The following is a 24,564-nucleotide window of genomic DNA, read 5'->3' as shown; positions in this document are numbered from 1 at the left end:
GTTTCAACAACTAAGTTACAGAGATAGGTTGAATAAGTTAGGTCTTTATTCTCTGGAGCGCAGAAGGTTAAGGGGGGACTTGATAGAGGTCTTTAAAATGATGAGAGGGATAGACAGAGTTGATGTGGACAAGCTTTTCCTTTTGAGAATAGGGAAGATTCAAACAAGAGGACATGACTTCAGAATTAAGGGACAGAAGTTTAGGGGTAACATGAGGGGGAACTTCTTTACTCAGAGAGTGGTAGCGGTGTGGAATGAGCTTCCAGTGGAAGTGGTGGCGGCAGGTTCGTTGGTATCATTTAAAAATAAATTGGATAGGCATATGGATGAGAAGGGGATGGAGGGTTATGGTATGAGTGCAGGCAGATGGGACTAAGGGAAAAAAGTTGTTCGGCACGGACTTGTAGGGTCGAGATGGCCTGTTTCCGTGCTGTAATTGTTATATGGTTATATGTTATATGGTGATGGGAGCAGAATTAGGCCATTCAGAATTAGTGTTATAAATTTCCAGGTTGATACACGACAAAATAGACGCCACAATTTAAAGCATTTGAAATCATTGTTTCTGAAAGGGACTCATTGTTATGCACAAAGGTTTACTATTTTGCCATTCTGCCAGATTGAATAGTTGCAGGGTGACATACTGTGAATGTGTTTCAGTGTGATCTACTGGGATTTTTTATTGATGGTAAGAGTCTTTCCGCAGACGCAGTGGAAAGTAATCGGAACAATTATCGTGCAGCATATGTTTGCCCATTATGCACTCTATTCACTCATTCTTTGTTGTTTGGGCCCTAAATCCCTTCCTCACATGATGGGGAATCAACATTGAGCCGACACATATACAAAAAAAAATCTTATATTTTATATAATATCTTATAGTCCATCTATGAAAGGATTATTTTCTGAGGAAAAATTTAACAGATTAGGAGATTGTGAGATTACCTGAATGACCAATTAAGAAAACTATATTGACCCTCTTCATGGCATCCTTTCGACAGAGCACCACAATATTACAAACCTACTTAATCAGTAACTGTGATTTTACAGTATGTGGCAGCATTAATGGGTGGCACAGTTGCACAGTGGTAGAGTTGCTGCCTTGCAACGCCACAGACCTGGGTTAGATCCTGACTACCAGTGCTGTCTGTACGGAGTTTGTACGTTCTTCCCGTGACCATGTGAGTTTTCTCCGGGTGCTCTGGTTACCTCCCACACTCCATAGATGTGGAGATTTGCAGGTTAATTGGCTTCTGTAAATATTCCCTTATGTGTAGGATAGTACTAATGTACGGGTGATCGCTGGTTGCCACGGACTCGGTGGGCCGAAGGGCCTGTTTCCATGTTGTGTCTCTAAACCAAACTAAACAAATGTATCAACTATCCCAAGTTGCTTCACAAAGCTAAAAGCAGACAAAGAATGAAAAAGCACTCTAGATAATTGATCAAACATTTTGATCAAACTCAAAGCAGGTTTTACAAATGTAAAAATTGGGCAGCAGTGATCCACATGGCCATACATGCCTGCTTCGTGCTTCTGCTTCTTCCCAGATAGTAGGTGGGTGAATGAGATTGATATGATTGCTCTGAGAAACAGCAAAAGCTAGATGGGCCAAATGGTCAGACACCACAGAGCACTTGAATTAAGTATTCCAAAAATGGACAGCTCGGGAAATAGATTTCTCCTAGTTTAATTAAGTGGGTGTCCTGTTAATCCAAGGGAGAGTTCCAGATTTCCCATGAGGGGAAACACCTTCCTGTCAAATTTCGTCTCGACCCGAAACGTCGCCTATTTCCTTCGCTCCATAGATGCTGCCTCACCCACTGAGTTTCTCCAGCATTTTTGTCTACCTGTCAAATCGTAACACGTTGCATTACGTATTGGTGACTATATTGTAAAAATGGATACATCTACATATAAATTGCAGTGTGCAGTGATGATCGAGAATGGCATGTTTGCCTGAACCCTCAGTCTACTGACTGTATTTGCTATTTCCACAACAATTCAAATAACCAGAGTTTTACATGGGCTGAAGGTAGACACAAAATGCTGGAGTAACTCAATGCGACAGAGAGTATCTCTGCGGAGAAGAAAAGGGTGATGTTTCAGGTCGGGACCCTTCTCCAAACTCTTCAGTCTGAAGAAGGGTCACGACCTGAAACGTCACCTTTTCCTTCTCTCCAGAGATACTGCCTGTCCTGCCGAGTTACTCCAGTATTTTGTGTTTATCTTCGGTGTAAACCAGCATCTGCAGTTCCTTCCTACATGTTTTACATTTTGCTGTTCCTCTGTGCAAGGATGGAAGTCTGTCACTGACTCTCAGGTTTGATGTGGTTTACAATTGGGCCCATTATGCTCAAGCTTGCTCCCTAACCAGAGAATTGAATTGTTCCATTTCTCTCTCCTCAGCCCTTCCTCCATAGCTTTGCCGACCTTTCTTCACCATATGTTTGGATATCTGTTGATAACCATAATGGAGCCTCCCTCCACCAGGTCTGTAGGCAGTGTGGCCCAGTTTCCAAATACACGTTGTATAATAGATTTCATCATGTCATGCATAATTTTCTCCCCATTATTTTAAACCTGTGACCTCTAGTCCTCAACCTCACCATTTAAGGAAGCACTCACCCAGATCCACTCTGTCCAGACTTTTCATCATGTTATACACTTATTACATTTTAATTTTACTTCGGAGTCACGTGAGTGACTACGTGAAGAACCCGCCTCAGCACGCATGCACGGCATTACCTTTCAGCAGGCAACAGCGGCAGGCGGGAGTTAGGCTGGAAAAACCAGCATCTGCAGTTCCTTCCCAGCCCTCCCGCTACAACCCTGAAAGGAAGCCAGGTAAGTCTTACCTTCAGGTCAACAGCGACTCGCGTCTGTTTGTTGCTCCAGGAGGAGCAAAGCAGCAGAAGAAGCGGCCCCCGTTGGACTCCGGGGAAGGAGAGTTCCGTTCCACGGAAGGGGGAGAGACGCCACCAGGACCGCACACGCTGCGGTCCACGGACAGAGAGCTGCGCCGGTACCAGTCCAGACGCAAGCGGCCCCCGTTGACTCCGGGTAAGGAGTATTTTCCGTTAGGAGTATTTTCCATTTCACGGAAGGGGGAGAGCGCCATCAGGACCGCACACGCTGCGGACCACGGACAGGGAGCTGCGCCGGTACCAGTCCAGACGCAAACAGCCCCCGTTGGACTCCAGGTAAGGAGTGTTTTCCGTTTCACGGAAGGGGGAGAGCGCCACCAGGACCGCACACGCTGCGGTCCACGGACAGGGAGCTGCACCGGTGCCAGCCCGGACGCAAGCGACCCCCGTTGGACTCCGGGGAAGGAGTGTTCCGTTCGCGGAAGGGGGGAAAGATGCCACCAGGACCGCACACGCTGCGGTCCACAGACAGGGAGCTGTGCCGGGTTCCAGTCCAAAAAACACGGGAGTCAGGCGCTCCCGCTAAAGAATGGACCATCAGGTAAGTCTACTCTGAGGTCGGTTTAACTGGCAAAGGAGAGTTCTTTGCTTGTTCCAACAGCCAAGAAGAAAGAACAGAACAAGACTCTCCAAGAAACCTGTCCCCAGCTCGGCTCCAGCAGACAGGCGTCTCATCACAGGGGGACAGAGGGCGGTAGGACCGCCAACCCGGCGCTCCGCCATCCCCGACACCGAGCCGAGCCCAGTTCCACTAGCGCCTGAGCAGCGGACTGGATGTCAACAATCCGGCCGGTGGTTCCGATTCGTTGGACGGGGACGTCTCACCGCCCGTTTAGGGCAGAGACAGCCGCCTGAGCCACATGGAATGGCTCGTGGAGCATAAGCTCCAGCGAGACTTGCTTATGGGGAGCAGTTTCGCAGAGGGAGTTCAGGCACTCCCTCCACAGTGCCTCATGCACTGGCCATTGCTTCTTCCTCATATAAGGACAGCTTTAGCGACCAGAGCTGGGCTGGTCAAGAAGAGGGGCACTGGCTGAACAACATCGGGAGTACGCATGAGGTACAGGAACAGGAAGAGCTGCTGGGTGTGGCCGCTATGTGGTTTCACCACGAGCGAAATGGCTTCAGTTTCAACTGATGGCCAGCCTACTACCTGTCTTTTCCAAAAAACCTCTCCAAGACAGGTAGCCATGAGGCGTTGGATTTATCACGCCACCCCTAAATTGCATTTACTCAAAGTGCCCGCCATTATTGGGGGATACATTGAGCAGCGCATTTAACCTAAATGTTTTTAAAAATGCATTTGATACCTGACGTCGGCTATCATGTCTACCTGCTCATTCCAGAAGGGCAGGGTAGTATGGCAAAACACCTGACCCAAATGTTCAACGGTATACCCCATAACTTCTCTAGTGAAGTCACAAACCTGCCCTCAATCTATGAAATTAACAGGATTATGAGAACGCCGACTCACAAGCACAGATCCTGCTACCTGGCACTTACCAAACCAGTCCTAAAAAACTGGACGAAGTGTTCAAACTATTTGGCACAAGAGGGCAGAGTCTGGAATGAGCACCACACAGAATACCAGACAGCAGTACCTCTCCGCGTCCACCAGCGGCGTCTACCCCAAGGTACTGGTGAAAGCTCGGGGCCTGCATGCCAAACCCGTAGGTTTCAGGCCACGACCCAGAGCAGGCCCCAGGGAAAATGTGCCACCCCCAACAAACATCATCCCTACAAGAATAAGGAACCAGAAACCAAAGAAAACAGCAATAAAGACAGATAAGTATGGTTCCTACCACCACATAAAGGTGAAGGGTTGTACTAACAAGGGGTGGGTGAATCACACCTGGTTAGGAAGCTATCACTTTGGTAGTTATATACAATATCTTGCCACCAATTTAGCAAGCACCCCAAGGGGTCTACCCTCCCGCGATGGTGAATGTCGCACCATCATTGATAAACCACTTGAGTATTCACCAGGTATACCCATTCATCGGATTTGTAACTACTACCAAGGAACCAAGGATACTTTATGGTAGACATCAACCTTGAAGATGCATACTATTCAGTACCTTCTCATATAAGTTTCGGATACCGCAATTACCTGGATGGAGTAACCATGATGAGCATTGCGGCATTTAAGTCTAAGCTATCCTGTATCAACCAGCCCTGACACTTAAGAAACATCCGTCATGGCATGTCTATATATTAACGACACACTATCCTGTGATACAGCGTTAGCTGCATTAGACACTGACTTATTTAGCGGGCATTGCCATATATCCAGATATTACGTGACCATCCACAACTTTATCATCTGGTATTCATTAAGACTATCAGTTATGGTAACATTAACCACCAATCAACTACGTGGCAAAGTATTGGGATAGTAGCAGCATTACCAGCTACTGAACATTATACCTTTCCTATGAGCTGAGATACTAGTGTTCAAAACTATATCCATACCTGTGATATGGGGGCATATGGATTAATCTGGAGTGTTATCATGGAATTATCGGCAGGAAGGATTATGGTTGTACTCTCCACCTGTTTTGAGTAACATCTTATGTGTCCTGATGTGTTACTGAGCTTGTAATACTTAGTGCCTATGCAAATTGACTTAAACGTGTTATATATTAACTTACTTAATTCTAGTGAAGCATTTGCTCAGTAACCCACCAAATTTGCATGTTCATTTATAAGTTAACAACATCACAGTGGTGGCATATACCAAACCACTTGGGCAGGGAACATCGATATTAGGTGACAATTTATTAACAATTGGTAACCGTATGTCGTCAAACATATTTGACCATCAGTAACCTCACCTATCAGGTGAGCTAAATACTGTAAACATACATTTAAACCAAAAATATTTGCTGAAATTACTAAGCAATATGGACACCAGATATCGATTCCTTATATCCAATCAAATCACCACGTATTAACTTACGTCACATGAAACCAATTTCAAGGCAGCGGCTATGGAGACATTCCCACGTATTGAAGGGTGGGGGAAATCTAATCTCTAAATTCTCCTTTCCTTCTACCTCTTCAATAGGTACTACGGCTTCATCAGTCGGGTACTACGCAAATTACAGTGGACCAAGTCCACAGGCATGCTTCCCAGTGATCCTCAATATGGTCATTAAAAGAATTGCAAAATTGGGAAGACCACTGCTGTGTTTGGATCAGCAGCGCTATCAACCTGATGACAGCATTCCGTCGCATATCCTAAGGAACATACCTGAGGAGCATCAAGAAATGGGACACTGTTTTTCCAAAACAAGAATTACACATTCAACTACAACAAAACTGTACTGGAGCTCCTGGCAGGTCTTCACCACAATGAAGGAAATGTTCTGTCAGCCTACTCAACTTGGGTACCGCTCACTGGTGATCAGATACAGGAGAGGTATATTCAGTCCATTCCCCAGAAATAGGTACACCCAAATTGGGATGTCAGTGAAACCCTGACGTACCTTAGGGGATGATCACCAGCCAGGTCACTCACCCTGGAACAGCCTACCCTGAAGATGGACATGCTGGTGGCCTTACATCAACACAAAGAGACAGTTCTCCCATCTACTGCGATGGGACAACATGGTTATGACACCAGATAGTGTCACATTCCCATTCAAGGGTTGGCCAAACAGAACAGACCAGGGACATCAGGTCCAGTCATGAAATCCGGGCATACCCACCTGAACCACGTTTTATGTGTCATGACCCACTCAGAGATCTACATCGACACAATAAGGAATACCGAGGGAGAGGAAAAAGCCTTATGGGTCAGCCACAATAAACCTCTTGGTCGGGTGACGAGCTAAACTATCTCTAGTGGCTCAAGCAGGTACTGGGAGTTGCTGGAGAAAATACTGACGTGTATAAGTCTTATTCCACCAGGGCGGCTCCCACGTCAGTGACTACGAGAATGGAAGATCCTATGGACCTCATCCTGGCTACTGCAGGTTGGTCCAGGGAGTTTACGTTCCAAACGTTTTTTTAACAAACCACTGACAGAACCTGTATCGTTTGCAGAAAAATTATCTGCAAAAAATATATAATTTAAGCCCGGGGGAGCAATTGATCTTGTTGTTGTTAATAACACCATTATTGTTTTACAAACAGATTCATGGTTGATTACGATAACATACTTCCTCCCTCGAATGACTTCGGCAGTGAGTGAAGTATGAACTGTTACACGGTTTGAAATCACAGAGCTTTGACGTCTTCACGTAGTCACTCACGTGACTCTGAAGTAAAATAGTAAGATTAAACGAGAACTTACCAGTTCGAAGTTTGATCTGTTTTTTATGAGGAGTTACGATGAGGGATTACGTGCCCTCCGCTCCCACCCTCATTATATAGATCAAACTAGCAAACTGATCTCTCCTTGTCTTTACTATGTTTACTTCAAATAACTGTGTCTATCTGTGATTCCACACCGCTGCTTTGAAGTATGCCGCGCATGCGTGCTGAGGCGGGTTCTTCACGTAATCCCTCATCGTAACTCCTCATAAAATACAGATCAAACTTCGAACTGGTAAATTCTCATTTAATCTTACTATTAATAATAATTTTCTTTCGAAAAGAAAACAATTTTAGCCTATCCATTCTATCCATGTAATGTATTCTTACATCCCAGGAACTAATCTAGTAAATCTTTCTTAGGTCCTCTCTCTGATGCTTCCACATCCTTCCTGGGGACTAAAACTTTACACAAGGCTGTAGTTGACTATTTTGTGAAGGTATAGGATGACCTCCCTGCTGTTATACTCCAATGGTAATCCCCAGCACTTTGTGTAGCTTATTAACTACTTTCTCAACCAACCTTGATTTGTGTACCGATGCTCGCAGGACTTCCTTCTCCTGTACCCTTTTTAGAACAGCATTTGTTACTTTATATTGCCCATGTCTTTTTTTGTCAACCAGTATCTGCTGTTCCTTGTTTCTTTATCTGTCAGGCGCCTGCCCATTTCACCAGTTTGCCTATAGCCTGCAACCATCTATCAGTCAGCTTCACCTAGATCAAAGTTGTGCAAGTTTGGTGTCAGAAATATATTGAGAAATTGTGGCCTGCATCCTTGAATCTAGCTCATTAATAATGATCACAAAAAGTACTGTTGTAACAGCGGCTCTTGGGAAATGACAGCCTTTATCTTCACCAGGTCATTAAATGTTTTAATTTGGAAATGGCAGTACCAATTTAGTACAAAGTTAAACAGAATTACAGAATATGCTATACTTAGATTTCTCCTGTGCATTGTCATACATAGACTTCTTATTAATGTAATTGTGTTAGAATTTTGCTGAATGGTTTCTGTTTATTTCAGACACCTTTTCAAAAAAAAGTGTTTCCCCATGTGTCTCCCACCAGGCAGGGGCCGTGAAGAGTGAGTCAGGCAAGCCAGTCACGTAGGAGGCAGTCAAAAAGAACGCGTTTCGCTTTGTTCACAGTATTTGTGAATGAGTTGCCACTTCTAGATGTGTCTTCACAATTGCAGATGAGGCACACCGTGGCATTGTGAAGACTGATAACGACAGCCACAGACACACTTTTGATGAAAAGTGACAGTAATGACATCCATTGTGTTAAAATAAATAGAAATAATGAGCTATAGGACCAAGTGATTGGGCATCATCAGATTGATGCATCAACATGAGGGAAATGCTTTAAAATCTGATGGTGTATTTTTAAGAATTGATTGATTGGGGCTTAGCTTTTAAACTGACGCACATCGTTTTGACAAAACATCAATGTGTGATGGGGTTGTAATGGTACCGGCACTCAAAATAGCACTTGATAATCAGGCATAAGAGAAAGTGTTTGAGAGTAAAAAAAAACCTCCCTGGTGAAGAATATGGGTAACATAGATCCGACTTGTCAACTCAGTCGTGAAGCAAGGATGAACAACAAACCCTTACACCTTTCAAACTGAGCAAGTTCCAAACACAAAAGGAAATCCTGCAGGCAAAACATGTGCTTGCTGTCCTGAATAGTAAGAACATGTGAATATGAAAGGGAGAAGCTCTTTTACACTCACAGCTGGGATAAAGCCCCTGTCCCACTGTATGCTCGGAAGTGGCGGCGCTGGTGAGCCGCTACGGCTCGCCTGCAGTCTGTTTGTCTTTACTTTTTTGTGTTGTTTTTTTTTTGTTTTGTCTAGTTAAGTTTTTGGTTTTTAGGTGTGTTTGTGTGGGGGGGGGGGGGGGGGGGGGGGGGGGGGGGGGGGGGGGGGTGAAACGGGGCTTGCTGTCTCTCCCTTCGGGGGAATGCGACTTTTTTGTCGTATCCCCCTTCTCTGCCTCCGTCTGCGCTGAGGCCTAATGGCGGAGCTGGCGACCTCGAGACTCCGGAGGCAGCCAGTCAGGACTTGCCCTGGGCTCGCTCCCGTGAGAGCGGCCCAGCTCGGGGCTGGAACGGCGCTCCCGTGAGGGGCTGAGACTCTCCCGTGAGGGGCTGTGGCACTCCCGTCAGAGCGGCCCATCCCAAGGGTGGAATGGCGCTCCCGTCAGAGCGGCCCAGCTCGAGGAAGGAATGGCGCTCCCGTAGGAGTGGCCCAGCTCGAGGGAGGAACGGCACTCATGTGAGGGCGAGCCGGCTCGGGGCTGGAACGATGCTACGGTGGCTGGGACAGCGTTCTGGCGGCTATGACCTGAGTCCTGGGTTCAGCCGCGGGCCAGCGGCTGCGTCCGCTGGACTGGAGGGCGGCAGCTTCGACCACCCCGGGCCGCGGTGTTTGAGCCGGCCCGTTTGCGGGGTTCGGTGAGGCGGGACTGTTTGTGCCATCGCCCGGTGGGGTATCGCCTCAGCGCAGAGGGAGAAGAGGAGGGAAGAGACTGCAGCCCTAAGATTTCTGCCTCCACCACAGTGAGGAGGTGCTTGGAGAATACACTGTGGTGGATGTTAATTTGTGTTTAGTGTTGTTTATTATTGTATGATTGTATGTATGACTGCAGGCACGAAATTTCGTTCAGACCGTAAGGTCTGAATGACAATAAAGGAATTCAATTCAATTCAATTCAATTCAATGAGATTACTCATGAACTCTCCCGAGTTTTCCCCTTGATTCGAACTTGGGGAATGTTGGGCAATGTCGGTAGCGAGCCCGTAAAAGTCCGTAGATGTTTCGTAGCGGCTCGTAATGCCAGCTGTAGGAACTCTGGACATCAGGTAAGTTGGGACGTTTTTTTCAACATGTTGAAAAATGTCCACGAGTTAAAAAAAATAGTCCTGAGTACCTACGAACGGCTATTACCGTAATTCTCCGAGTTCGAATTAAGAGGAAAACTTGGGAGAGTTTGTGAAAACTCGGGACAGCACCTTAACTGTGAATGTAAGGATGAGATAGGGAATAGAAAGAAAAGTAGAAGCTAGAAGGAGAATTGTGGATAATAAAGATATTGAAGATGGTGTTGCATACAGAAGGATCATGTGGTAACATGTAGTGATCTATATTAACTCAGTGTGCTTAAGTTTCCGTGCGGTATCTCTAAACTAAACTAAAGTCAGATTGCACCTGGTCTTGTCTGCCTAGTGCAGCCTGGAAATCTGGGGCAAACTGAAGATGAAGTGTGAGCTCATCTGATCTCTCCCTCTGAGTTGCTGTGGCAAGATTGATACACTTTGTGTCTGCTTTCTAAATCTTGTCCCAGCTATGTCTGGCATACATAATGCCAACCCAAATGTATAGGGGAGGTCAAGGTAAGATTTTAATTAGTTTTCATTAATTAAATGTGTTTTCAAATACATTTGTTTTTTAAATATATTTTAATGATTTGTAAATCTCTGACTGGAGAAAATGTCCATTTACCATTTTGTGGAACATATATTTTCATTTTCATATTTACTTCTAACATATTTCCCACAACCATCCAGGTCCTTGAACCAAATGGCACAACTCTGATCTGACCTCCATAAAGAATCACTGTGGAATCACCTCTTTCGATGCCAGAGACATGATTTTCCTCTAATTGGGTTCTGCACTGATGTTTTTTTAAGTAATTTTTTATTTTTAGTTTCTTGCAGAATTTATGTATCATTTATGTTTTATTGGGTTTGTCTGACACTATATACCTGTGATAGACACAAAATGCTTCAGACTGAGAAGGATCTCGACCCGAAACATCACCTATTCTTTCTATCCTGAGATGCTGCCTGTCCCACTGAGTTACTGCAGCATGTTGTGTCTATCTTCATTGTAAACCAGTATCTGCAGTTCCTTGCTACACATCATGTACCCGTGGTGCTGTTGCAAGTTAGATTTCCATTGTACTCGCCTCTTGTGCATATGACAATAAACTCAACTTGACAACTTGAATGAGCTCATTCAGCCCATTTCGCCTGTGCTGGTTCTTTGGACAATCCCATCAATCTCATTCACCCACTTATTTACATGCACACTCATGTCCATTTATACCTTCTCCCACCACCCACTTGTGGCAATTTACAATGGACAATTAACTAACTAACCCGCACCTCGTTGGGATGTGGGAGGAAACTGGAGCGCCTGGAGGGAGTCCACCCAGTCACAGGGGGGACGTGCAAACTCCACACAGACAGTGCTGAGATCAGGTTTAAACCAGGGTGGCTGGAGTTGAGATGAACTGCTCCATCTGTTCCACAATGATGCTGCCAGGCTGGTCCATTCTGGAAGTGTTTGCACTTCATATGATCAGTTGTAGGAAGATGCGTTATCTTTAAAATAGCTGTTTGTTCCACTCCTTGTTTCCAGATGTGTTAGAGAAGACTAGTCCTGCAAAACAAATGCATCTCCATGGCCCATCAAAAATGACTGGCAAGATCTTTATCTCAAATAAAATGTTTTTAGTTGATGAAGATGCAGTCTGCATTTGACAGCAGCCCATGGTGGGAACAGGAATATTTGCTGCTTTATTGTGATCCATCGTCTTTCTTTCCTTCCAGTGAACTTTGACCACTTCCAGATCTTAAGAGCAATTGGCAAGGGCAGCTTTGGGAAGGTAAGTGAACTTTGCGAAATCTTAAGACTATGCCAATATCGACAGAATTATCCATTTGTGCCCTTTAACAGTGCCAGAGAGCTGTTTATGATCTGTTGTTGAGTATTTTCAAGGTTGAGATTGTTAGACATTTGGAGTCCAAGAGAAAGAATTGTTGAACAGAGTGTGAAAATAAGGATGACGTGTTGGTTCAGACCTGATCCCATTGAATGGCGAGCAGGGGTGAAGGCCTGAATGGTCAGCTACTGTTCCTTACAGATTTCTGTTCTTGATGTTCCTTCCTTTCTGTTGGCTGTGGTGCATTTTGAATGGAGATTTGCTGGGAAAGCCAGCAAACAAATTAGTGGCGGTAGACACAAAATGCTGGAGTAACTCAGCGAGACAGGCAGCATCTCTGGAGAGAAGGAATGGGTGATGATTCGGGCCGAGACCCTTCTTCGGACTGTGGCTCGACTCCTCACTTCTAGGGACCTCTAACATTTGATAATGGATTGATTATGAAGCAGAACGGAAGGTTAATTTCAGCCACGTCACATCAGGTCACTTTGATGTGGTAAACTGACATTTAATTAGGTTTCTACTTTGGCAACTAAAATGCCATGATATAAATGTCACAGTAGCTAAATGATTGTTTCCTAACCCTTTAAACTCTACTTTGTGATGCATGAGACAGTGTGGGCATTTCAGTGCCTGGTTGTTAGAAAGCAATACTCATGTACACTGAAACCTATTGTGATCAGAGTGGCCAACATGTAAAAGGATGCTGGCAAATGCTTCCAAATGTCAAGAGATAATGGAAGACAATCAGCCTTTGAATGATTCACCAGGTATTGCTCTTTGCATAGATATTTCCATCCACAACCTTGATTTGAAGTCAGTCAGCGTGCTGTCTATCATGATCAAAGCATGTTAATACTCTGAGCCTTTGCATTAAGGCATGCAATATATCTTGTAATTGGCTTCTGCACCTTAGAGCAAATTGATGTTTAAAGAAGGGCATTTATACCCTGGATGTGAAATGAACTGTGAAACCGTTTGCTTATTCGCTTTCAACTAAATATCCAGCAGAGGTTTCAAATTAAATTGAAACAGCTCCAAAACGTAACAAAAGTTTTTTTTCCTGGCAACTATTTACAAGTTTTTTTTCCTGGTAACTATTTATGTTTCATAGAATGATATGGGAGCAATGGCACCTTCTGCCTTCTGCCATTGTTCAATCCAAAAGAAAGTGTCAACATTTAAATGGACATATACGGATTGGATGGGTTTAGAAAGATAAGGGCCAAATGTGGACAAATGGGACCAGCCCAGAATGGCAATTTGATTTCTCTATTAATCCACGATTTGAGCAGTATGGTATCTAAAAGAATGTGAACCCATTCTCCCAGATTTTTGTAAACAACTTTCAGGACTGGGAAAGTTATTATTTTTTATTAAACTTTATTTTGGACTCGAGGTCCAGACAAGGGACGACATTACATAAAAATACATTGCATATAAAAACACCATAAAATACATATAAAATCGTAGTATATCTATATATCTATAAAACTCTGTGTCTGACGTCTGGCTGCCTTTCTGCCTTTTGATTCGTGCCCAATACTCGCAGATGTCCAATCGGAATGGCCGATGCTCGCAGATGTCCAATCGGAATGGCCGATGCTCGCAGATGTCCAATCGGAATGGATCCTTTCACTTTCTTCCTTTGATTCACTGCCACGCCGAATCCAGACGCTCAATCTCCCAGGTCTTTTCCATTTCGGTGGAGATTTCGCTTTTCTTTCCAAGTATCCGCTCCTCATTACATTTGGTCGCCTTTAAGTACACGTTTTTAATCAAATCCTTCTTCCCCCACCCCACTCACTCATTTTGTCGCCTCCTGCTGGCCAGCGACCATAACGGCTGCTGGCGCCCACATTTCAACCTCAAGAGACGCCATTTAATTCGGCCTTTCAAGAACGGCTTCAGTTCGAGGGCCAGTCTCCCGTGGGGGCTGCGGGTAGGGAACGGCTACGGGTGGGGAACGGCTACGGGTAGGGAACGGCTGCGTTGGGGGAGCAGACCCAACGGGTCTGCCATTGGTCTAGTCACTTATAAAAGCATACTAAATTATATACTAAAAATACAATACATGAGTTATAATCCAGCACTACACCATCTAGGTTTCCTTAGCAGTGGCATCTTTATAAGCCACCTTTAGTCTCTGCAAACTTGTCTTTCCGTAGTTTGACCACAGGTGCGCAGTATAGAGTGGTGTGCAATATGCTCTAAACAGAGACATCTTCACCACATCTGTACACGCATCAAACTTACGCAAGAGAATATTCGCCTGTAAATACAGCATACGTCGTTGCCTATAAATATCCTCATTATCTGTCATTTGTTCTGTAATAAAATGCCCAGGATATTTTACCTTATTGCAGACACTAAGATTATTGTCAGACAATTTAAAATCAGGAAATTTTAGATATTTATCCTCTTTCGTTCTACAGATTATAACAGCACTCTTACAAGCATTATATTTAATACCATGTTCCACACTATACACAGAACATATAGCAAGGAGCTGCTGGAGACCAATCTTAAAGAAACCTGGTCTTGATCCCTCCTCTCTCATTAACTACCGCCCAATCTCAAACCTCCCCTTTCTTTCAAAAACCCTGGAGCGTATCGTTGCGTCGCAAGTTCATTCCCACCTCCTTGCGTATAACCTACTTGAACCCCTCCAATCTGGCTTTCGCCCCCTCCATAGCACAGAAACTGCTCTCCTCAAAGTCCTCAACGACCTCCTCACCTCTGCTGACACTGGTTCCCTCAACATCCTCATCCTCCTCGACCTGAGCGCAGCCTTCGATACAGTGAACCATAACATCCTGCTCACCAGACTCAAAGACCTCGGCATTGAAGGCTCTGCACTCAGCTGGCCTACCTTTCCAACAGATCCCACTTCATCTCTCCCCATAACCACACCTCTGCTACAGCCACAGTCACTCAAGGCGTTCCCCAAGGCTCCGTACTCGGCCCCCTCCTCTTCATCATCTACATCCTCCCCCTTGGGCAGATACTCCGCCTCTTCAATCGGGACTTCCACTGTTACGCTGATGACACCCAGATCTACCTTGGCACCAAATCCCCCCACCGCCCCCCCCCCTCTCCCATATCAACTCCTGTTTGTCAGCTATAAAAACCTGGATGCAACATAATTTCCTCAAACTCAACCGCGATAAGACAGAATTCCTCCTCATAGGCTCCAAAGTCACACTCAGCAAAATCAATAGCCCCACTCTCACCATCGACGGCACCACTATCTCCCCAGGCCCGCAATCTTGGCGTGATCTTTGATTCCACCCTCTCCCTTGAGCCTCACATCCGCCATGTCATTAAAACCTCCTTCTTTCATCTATGCAACATCGCCAAACTCAGACCCTCTCTCACACCGCCCGCTGCTGAAAGACTCATCCATGCCTTCATCTCCTCCCGACTGGACTATTGCAACTCACTTCTCCTTGGCATCAGCTCCACCTACATCAACCGACTCCAACTGGTCCAGAACGCAGCCGCCCGACTCATCACCCACACCAAATCCTGGCATCACATCACTCCAGTCCTCAAACAACTTCACCGGCTTCCCAATCTCCCACCGGATCAACTACAAAATCCTGATCCTCACCTACAAAGCCCTCCACCATCTGGCCCCCCCATATCTCACTGACCTCCTCTCCCCCTACCAATCCTCACGGTCCCTCAGATCCACATCAGCCGGTCTCCTCTCCATCCACAAGTCCAACCTCCGCAGTTTTGGGGACAGAGCCTTCTCCAGGGCAGCTACCAGGCTCTGGAACTCCCTCCCCCAACTGATCCGCAATTCCGTGTCCCTCACCATCTTCCAGTCCAGACTCAAAACCCATCTCTTCACCTCTGCCTATCCTTAGCCCCACGTCCCCGTCCCTTTTCATCTGTGCATTAATTGCCTCATACTGTGTTTTGTATTGAATTCTGTCTTTACTTTGTGTACTAGTCATGTCTCTACTATTTATTTCATTCCCCTTACATGTTTTTCCTCTACCTGCTAAATTTTTGTAAGGTGTCCTTGAGACTCTTGAAAGGCACCCATAAATAAAATGTATTATTATTATTATTATAGATGGACTAAAGACCACAAGATCATCTGCATACATATCATGGTTCACTAAAATATTACCAAGCATGCACCCAGTATTACAGGCTTTCAATTGCTTGGACAGATCATCAATATAGAGATTAAAAAGTAAGAGATTAGATGTAAAAATGTCTATTTTTTAACCTTTGGTTGCTTATTGTACTAAATGCAATAATTGGCTGTAAACAATAATAGTTACTCAGTCTCCATTATATCATTTGGAGTATAGGAGTTGACTACCAACTCTATTGAAACATAGTAATAGACACAATGTTTCTGGTTGAGTTTTTGAAGAACGCTTGAATAAAATTAGAAATTCAGAGTTGCAGAACTTTAGGGTTGTACAACACTGAAACAGGCACTTCAGCCCATCATGTACATAGAAAGCTTTTTCCCATCTAAGCTAATCCCATTTGCCCACATTAGCTTCTCACCCTTCTATGCCTTGCCCATTCAAGTGCTTGTCTAACTGTTTTTTGAACATAGTGATATTGTCATCTCTTCTGGAAGTGAGCACCGTATATCACTCACTCTCTGGGTAAAAAACGTTGCCCTCAAATCCCCTCTCAAACACCTTCCTCATACCTTAACTCTTCTGCGCCATCTTGTTTTTCATAAAAGATCATGCAAGATCATCTCTGACCCCACTCACCCTGTCCACAAACTCTTTGAATCACTTCCCCTGGAAGGCGACTCCGGATTGTCAAAGCTGCCACAGCCAGACATAAAAACAGCTTTTATCCGAGAGTAGTTGCTCTATTCAACAGCCAAAAATCTGTAGCCTCCCTTTGATCTGGTATTTTGTTGATTCACATGCTTGATCAATGGTGTTTTATCATTAATGTTTTATTTTTATTAATGTGTAGTGTTTTCTGAGTCATTCGTAACTATCACTGTATGTCATGTTGTTACTTGTGGGCGGAGCACCAAGGCAAATTCCTTTTATGTGAATTCTTGGCCAATAAACTTACTTACTTACTTACTTACTGACTTATATACCTACTATAGTTTAAATTCCTTGAGTCTCATTTGGGTCTGTATACTTTGGAATTAGTCTGTATACTCAGTGAACTCACCCAGAATGAGGTGGATCAGGGAAAATCATGGCGCTGAGAAGTCTGAGTGATGACATGGCTGCATTGATAAAGTCAGTCCAGCATGCTCAGTTCAATCGCGGAAAGTCTGAAGTACAGACTTGAGTATGAGGAGAAAGAATAGTGCCTGAAAGTGTATGATGCATTGATAATTATCCAAGTAGAAGTCAATACAAAATGGCAGACCTGTCCAGGATCTATTGTATTGAAAGGTAAAGGGCCTGTCCCACTTGCATGCGATTGCATGCGTTTAGCGCGACCAAACGGAAGCGGAGTTCGCGGTAAGTACGCGGTAAGTACACGCTAAGTTTGCGCGTGACATAATTTGCGTCATACTCACCAATCAGCTGGGCAGGAGGCAGGCCGACTGAATGTGGCAGTCGCACGGCGTCGGGCGGTGACGTCATCACGCAACGCCACGCCGGGCGGGGACGTCATCACGCAATGCCATGCACTGGGCGTGCACCGTCAAGACGCTATGTCCGATGTCAAGATGCTGCATACGCCATCAAGACGCTGCGTATGCCCTCAATGCGTCTGCAGGCCGACAGGCCGTTGGCGTGCAAAATTTTCGGACAGTGCGGGATTTTCGGAGCCCCGCGCGACAGTGGGACCAGCCCTGCACAACTCCATACTCCTTCGCGCTTCAAAGTGGGACCGGCCCCGCGCGGCCCGTATGCCTCAACCGACCACGTTTGGTCGCACCAGACACATGCAATCGCATGCTGGTGGGACAGGCCCTTTAAAGTGTAGTAGGTTACCGACCAAATGCTAAAATGGGAAGACTACAGATAGATACCTGATCGGTTGCCATAAACATGGTGAGCTGCATGGTCTATGACACTGTGAAATCTCTGTAGTTACACCAAAGTGTCAGATACCTTCCACTCATATATGTAATTAGCAGAGTTGTTTCTTAGGATTAATAACATAATTGGAGAATGTGCAATAATGATTGGAATTAGATTATTCAAGAATGCAAAACAGTGATTGTTTTGTGTGGAACTAGGACTAGATACTCACATAGCATTAGCAAACTTGACAAGATAACAAAAAATCTGCAAAACCATTTCATTTCAGTGCCACTGCAGGTTGTGAAGGATTATATGTTTGGAGCCCACAGTCAGAGGATGGTAAAAATTGTCAGTAATTACACAGTAATTCTGAAGAAATTGTTATCGTTTTGTAACTTCTGTGCATTCCTTTTTGTTGGGCTGTGAGATGATAAGTGTTAAACATTTCCAGGCAACATTATGAATGAATAAGTTTATTGGCCAAGTATTCACATACAAGGAATTTGCCTTGGTGCTCCGCCCGCAAGTGACAACATAAACAAACAGTGACAGTTAGGAATGACACACAAAGCATTAAACATTAATAATAAAACATTATCGATTAAACATGTGAATTAAATAAAATACCAGAGCAAAAGGAGGCTACAGATTTTTGGTTATTGAGTGGAGCTACTACTCATGGAAAAAAGCTGTTTTTATGATAAAACTCTAGATCTGAACATTTGAACGGTGTATAAAATTGTTTCATCTATGGAAATAACCATTAATAATGTGAAAGAATTTTGTCAGCACAGAATATTACCAATGACAGGGACACTAGCATCATGTCTGGGCCACAAGTTGCCTAAAAAATGTCTTGCAGGAAACTATACTACTATTGTTAAGAAGGCCAATAGGGTGGTGACACCTGGCCCTTCAGACCCCAGTGTGCCTCTCCCCGTTGTGACAGTAGCAGAGGTTAGATCGGCCTTCCTGAGGGTAAACCCATGAAAAGCATCTGGACCAGACAGAGTTATAGGCCATGCCCTTAGGAGCTGCGCGGAACAGCTAGCGGGAGTATTCACGACCATATTTAATCTCTCCCAGCGGCCTTGACCCACTGCAGTTCACCTACCGCCACAACAGATCCACGGACGATGTCATCGCTCTAGCCCTGCACTCATTCCTGGAAAACCTGGAGAAGAGAGACACCTACGTCAGACTCCTATTCATATAGAAACATAGAAACATAGAAATTAGGTGCAGGAGTAGGCCATTCGGCCCTTCGAGCCTGCACCGCCATTTAATATGATCATGGCTGATCATCCAACTCAGTATCCCGTACCTGCCTTCTCTCCATACCCTCTGATCCCCTTGGCCACAAGGGCCACATCTAACTCCCTCTTAAATATAGCCAATGAACTGGCCTCAACTACCCTCTGTGGCAGAGAGTTCCAGAGATTCACCACTCTCTGTGTGAAAAAAAGTTCTCCTCATCTCGGTTTTAAAGGATTTCCCCCCTTATCCTTAAGCTGTGACCCCTTGTCCTGGACTTCCCCAACATCGGGAACAATCTTCCTGCATCTAGCCTGTCCAACCCCTTAAGAATTTTGTAAGTTTCTATAAGATCCCCTCTCAATCTCCTAAATTCTAGAGAGTATAAACCAAGTCTATCCAGTCTTTCTTCATAAGACAGTCCTGACATCCCAGGAATCAGTCTGGTGAACCTTCTCTGCACTCCCTCTATGGCAATAATGTCCTTCCTCAGATTTGGAGACCAAAACTGCACGCAATACTCCAGGTGTGGTCTCACCAAGACCCTATACAACTGCAGTAGAACCTCCCTGCTCCTATACTCAAATCCTCTTGCTATGAAAGCCAACATGCCATTCGCTTTCTTTACTGCCTGCTGCACCTGCATGCCTACCTTCAATTGTATTGTATTCTTGTATTCAAATTTTATTGTCGTTGCCTCACTTTGAGACAACGAAATGAATTTCCCGTACAGCAGTATCGTTAAAAAAAAAATCACAAGAAAAATAATAAAAATAAATAATAAATAAATAATAAAACATATTAAAAATAAAATTGAAATTGAATTAAAAATTTAACAAAAGCACAAACACAGAAAGTCCACAACACAACATAACATAAATGGCACCCAGGTGAGGACGGCACCATAGTCCAGCCAGCCTCCCCTCCGTGTCCATCCGTGGTCGGGGCCTTCCGAGCACCTGCAGTCGCCGCCCCGGGTGGCCCGATGTTCAGGCCCTCACGCCGGGCTGGTGGAACGCCGACGCCGAACCCCGACGGTGAACATCCTCCTCCTCAGCGGCCCGGACCTCCTGATCAGCCGCCTCCCGCTGCCGGAGTCTGCAGCTCCTGAGTCCACAGGTCGAGCTGGGCAGAGTCGCAGGACCCCGCGTTGATTAGTCAGCGCCGCCCGCGTTGGGAGCTCTGCAAACCGCAGCTCCATGATGTCGGCAGCAGGTCCAGCACTCCGGGCTCCAGACGGCGACCCCCGGTAAGGCATCGCCAGCCCCGCGATGTTCCAGCGCTGTCCCGCCGCTGCTGGGGCTCCGGTCGATCCCGGCAGGAAAGGCCGCGCCAATCCAGGTAGGTAGGCCGCTGTGGGGCGGGGGGGGGGGGGGGGGGAGGACGCGACTCGAATAATAGTCGCGTCCTCACCAGGAAGCGGCTGAAGGACGGTATCCCCCGCACCGTGCCCTCTTCCCCCACATAAAAACACAAAAAAAACACAAAAAAATACACTTTTAACATAACTAAATAAACAAAAAAACAAAAAGATACCGGGCTGTAGGTGGAGGCTGCTGGCACCAGCGCCACTGGAAGTACAAGAACTGGTGTACCATGACACCCAGGTCTCGCTGCATCTCCCCCTTTCCCAATCGGCCACCGTTTAGATAATAATCTGCTTTCCCGTTTTTGCCACCAAAATGGATAACCTCACATTTATCCACATTAAACTGCATCTGCCAAACATTTGCCCATTCACCCAGCCTATCCAAGTCACCTTGCAGTCTCCTAGCATCCTCCTCACACCTAACACTGCCCCCCAGCTTAGTGTCATCCGCAAACTTGGAGATATTGCCTTCAATTCCCTCATCCAGATCATTAATATATATTGTAAATAGCTGGGGTCCCAGTACTGAGCCTTGCGGTACCCCACTAGTCACTGCCTGCCATTGTGAAAAGGACCCGTTTACTCCTACTCTTTGCTTCCTGTTTGCCAGCCAGTTCTCTATCCACATCAATACTGAACCCCCAATGCCATGTGCTTTAAGTTTGTATACTAATCTCTTATGTGGGACCTTGTCGAAAGCCTTCTGGAAGTCCAGATACACCACATCCACTGGTTCTCCCCTATCCACGCTACTAGTTACATCCTCATCCTACATATACTATAGCTCTGCCTTTAACACCATTATCCTATCCAAGCTCATCACCAAACTCGCAGGACTTGGTGTCACCACTGATCTCTGCATGGATCCTCGACTTCCTGACCAACAGACCCCAATCAGTGAGGATAGGGGACAAATCATCCTTTATGCTAATCCTCAACAATGGTGCTCCACAAGGATGCATTCTCAGCCCACATCTTTACTCCTTGTATACCCATGGCTGCGCAGCCATGTACAAATCTAATTCAATTTTCAAATTGGCAGACGACATAACCATTGTGGGCCGGATATCAAATACTGATGTGACGGAGTACAGGAAGAAGATTGAGAACCTCGTGTCCTGATGTTGAGACAACAAACTTTCTCCCAACGTCAGCAAGACAAAGGAGCTGGTGGTCGACTTCAGGAAGCAAGGAAACATACCCCAGTTTGCATTGATGGTGCCGAAGTGAAGATGGTTGAAAACTTCAAATTCCTAGGAGTCAATATCACCAACAACTCCTGGACCACCCCTAATGAAGCAACGGACAAAAAACGCACCAACGCATTTACTTCCATAAAAGGCTTGGAAGTTCAGCATGGCCCTTACAACTCTCACCAACTTCTACAGATGCATTTTGGAAAGCATTTTATCAGGATGCATCACAACTTGTTTGGGTACAGCTCCATCAAAAACTGCAAGAAATCATAGCGAATTGTGGACGCAGCCCAGACCATCGCCCAAACCAACCTCCTTTCAAATGTCTCCATTTATACCTCATGCTGCCTTGGCAAGGCCAGCAACATAATCAAGGATGAGTCACACCCATCCACTCCTCCCCTTTCCCATCAGGCAAAAGGTATAGAAGTGTGAAAACACACACGTCCAGATCAGGGACAGTTTTTTTCCCAGCTGTTATCAGGCAGCTGAGTCATCCTACCACAACCAGAGACCAGTCCTAAACTATTAACTACCTCATTGGTGACCCTCGGACTATCCTTGTTTGGACTTTGCTGGATTTACCTTGCACTAAACGTTATTCCATTATCAGGTGTCTGTACACTGGAAATCAAAGATCCTATAGCGAGCAAGATAGTCCACTCGACGAAAAAGATGTAGTACAGTCATGGGCAGATTCATGGGTAATTTAAGGCCCCATATCCGTAGCCGGCTTCATCTCCGCACCAAAGATCCCATAGGATAATAGTGCGGAGACGGAAGCCGGTTACAGAAACATCCTCGTAAAACTAAAAGTTCTTTGGTAAAAATCTTCTAATTTTCAGAATTTAAATTTATTAACACAAACTGTTCCCCCACAACATTGATTACACTGCGAGTCGGGTCGGGTCCGGTCCAGTTACGGAAATGGATGAAAAAAAGGCCCACGTTCGGCTCCGTTGCATACTACACGTCAGCCCATTGCATTTAGCAGGAGTGGTCTATCTTGCTCCGCTATAGGATCTTTGCTGTAAATGGCTAGATTGTAATCATGTATTTTATTTTCCCTGACTGGATAACACATAACAAAAGCTTTTCACTGTACCCACGACTGCGCAGTGGCAATAAACTAAACTAAACTAAACTAAACTGGAATTAGTTCACAGCTGAAAGATGTGACCATTGTAAAAAGCCAAAGCACTTGGCCTCTGTGAGGAGAGCTAGCTTAAACATACATTCAACACATGACAAGGAAACAATCACCATAGAACAAAAACCAGGAAGGGGATTTAGGTAACATCAGGGGCAATCAGCAAAGCAAGAAGCAAATTTTCAATAGAATATATGACACTGGGGATGATATAGGATAGCATGGTTTGGGAACCACGGATTACAAGAGATTAGTTTAGTCAAAAGGAAAAAAGCTGCAAATGAAAGGTGTATGAATCTGAAATCAAATGTTAAGGAATATAAAGAAAGCAGGAATGGGTTCAAACAGGCAATGGGGAGGGCCAAAACAGTTCATGAAATATTCTTGGCGAGTAGCATTAAGTAAAATTCCAATGCATTTTATGTATAAAAAAACAAGAATGTTGAGGCAAAGTCCAGGACAACTCAAGGACAAAGGAATGAACTTATGCCTGGAGTGAGATGTAGTGGGCGAGGTATTAAATAAGTACTTTGCACAGGTATGCACTGAGATGGGCATGAGGATAGTGAGATCAGTATGGGGCATGCAAATATTCTAGGACACTTCTGGAGTGTAAATTTAACTTTGATGTTTACTGTCTAGCCCTGCTTACAGAGGCTCAGTTGATATCAAGAAGAAGAAACTGTTGTGTCTATTGAAGAACAAGTAAGGTCCTGGAGGACAGGAGAGTAATGAGCCTGTCCCACTTACATGACTTTTTTGGCGACCGCCAGAGGTCATTGCTGGTCGCCGAAAATTTTCAACATCTTGAAAATCCAGTGGCGTCCAGAACAAGGTAGGCTCTTTGGGCACCTACTCACGAACATACAGGCTTCACCAGGGTGTTGTCTGTATGGTCGTGAGTAGTCTCCTCAGTTGCGCAAAGAGTCGCAGCATCTTCCTGGTTGCGGCTGGATTTTCAACATGTTGACAATTTTCAGCGGACTGCAACGACCTTTGACGAGTGCTGGCAGCCGCTGAAAAAGTCGCTTAAGTGGGATAGGCCCATAACTAATGTTGTTTCTTTAGATAAGAAGGGTAGTTGGGATAAATCAGGAAATTATAGATCGGTGAGCCTAGCATTTATCTTGAGAGGACTAGAATACAAAAACAGGGATGTAATGTTGAAGCTCTATAAGTTGCTGGTCAGAACACATTTGTAGTATTGGAGAATTTTGGACCCCATATCTGAGGATGGATGTGTTGGCACTGTAGATGGTCCAGAGGAGGTTTGCGAGAATGATCCCAGGAATGCGTGGGTTAACACATGATGAGCGACTGATGGCACTAGGCTTTACTCAGTGAGACTTACTGAATAGTGAAAGACCTGGATAGACTGGATGTGGAGAATATGACTGGTGGGAGAGTCTAGGACCAGAGGTCATAGCCTCAGAATCAAAGGACCTTTAAGGAAGAGATAAGGAGGAATTTCTTTAGTCAGCAATGGTGAATCTGTGGAATTCATTGCCACAGAGGCTGTGGGGGCCAAGTCAATGGATATTTTTAAGGCAGAGATAAATAGATTATTGATTAGTACGGGTTTACGGGGAGAAGGCAGGACAAAAATCAGCCATGTTTGAATGGTGGACT

At 45.1% G+C, this 24,564-nt stretch overlaps 1 protein-coding gene across 1 annotated transcript in view; it reads left to right on the top strand.

The window, feature by feature from the left end:
- LOC129701420 (serine/threonine-protein kinase 32A-like) overlaps positions 1 to 24,564 on the top strand; it is a 289,291-nt gene that overhangs the window by 59,877 nt on the left and 204,850 nt on the right. The window contains exon 2 of the mRNA XM_055642577.1: positions 11,864 to 11,919. Within this exon, the coding sequence (XP_055498552.1) occupies positions 11,864 to 11,919 (56 nt within the window). The remainder of the gene's footprint in view (positions 1 to 11,863; positions 11,920 to 24,564) is intronic.

The sequence above is a fragment of the Leucoraja erinacea genome, chromosome 11 (assembly GCF_028641065.1).
Source record: "Leucoraja erinacea ecotype New England chromosome 11, Leri_hhj_1, whole genome shotgun sequence".
Lineage (NCBI taxonomy): Eukaryota > Metazoa > Chordata > Chondrichthyes > Rajiformes > Rajidae > Leucoraja > Leucoraja erinaceus.
The sequence above is the reverse complement of the archived record's forward strand: the minus strand, read 5'-3'. Positions and strand labels throughout refer to the sequence as shown.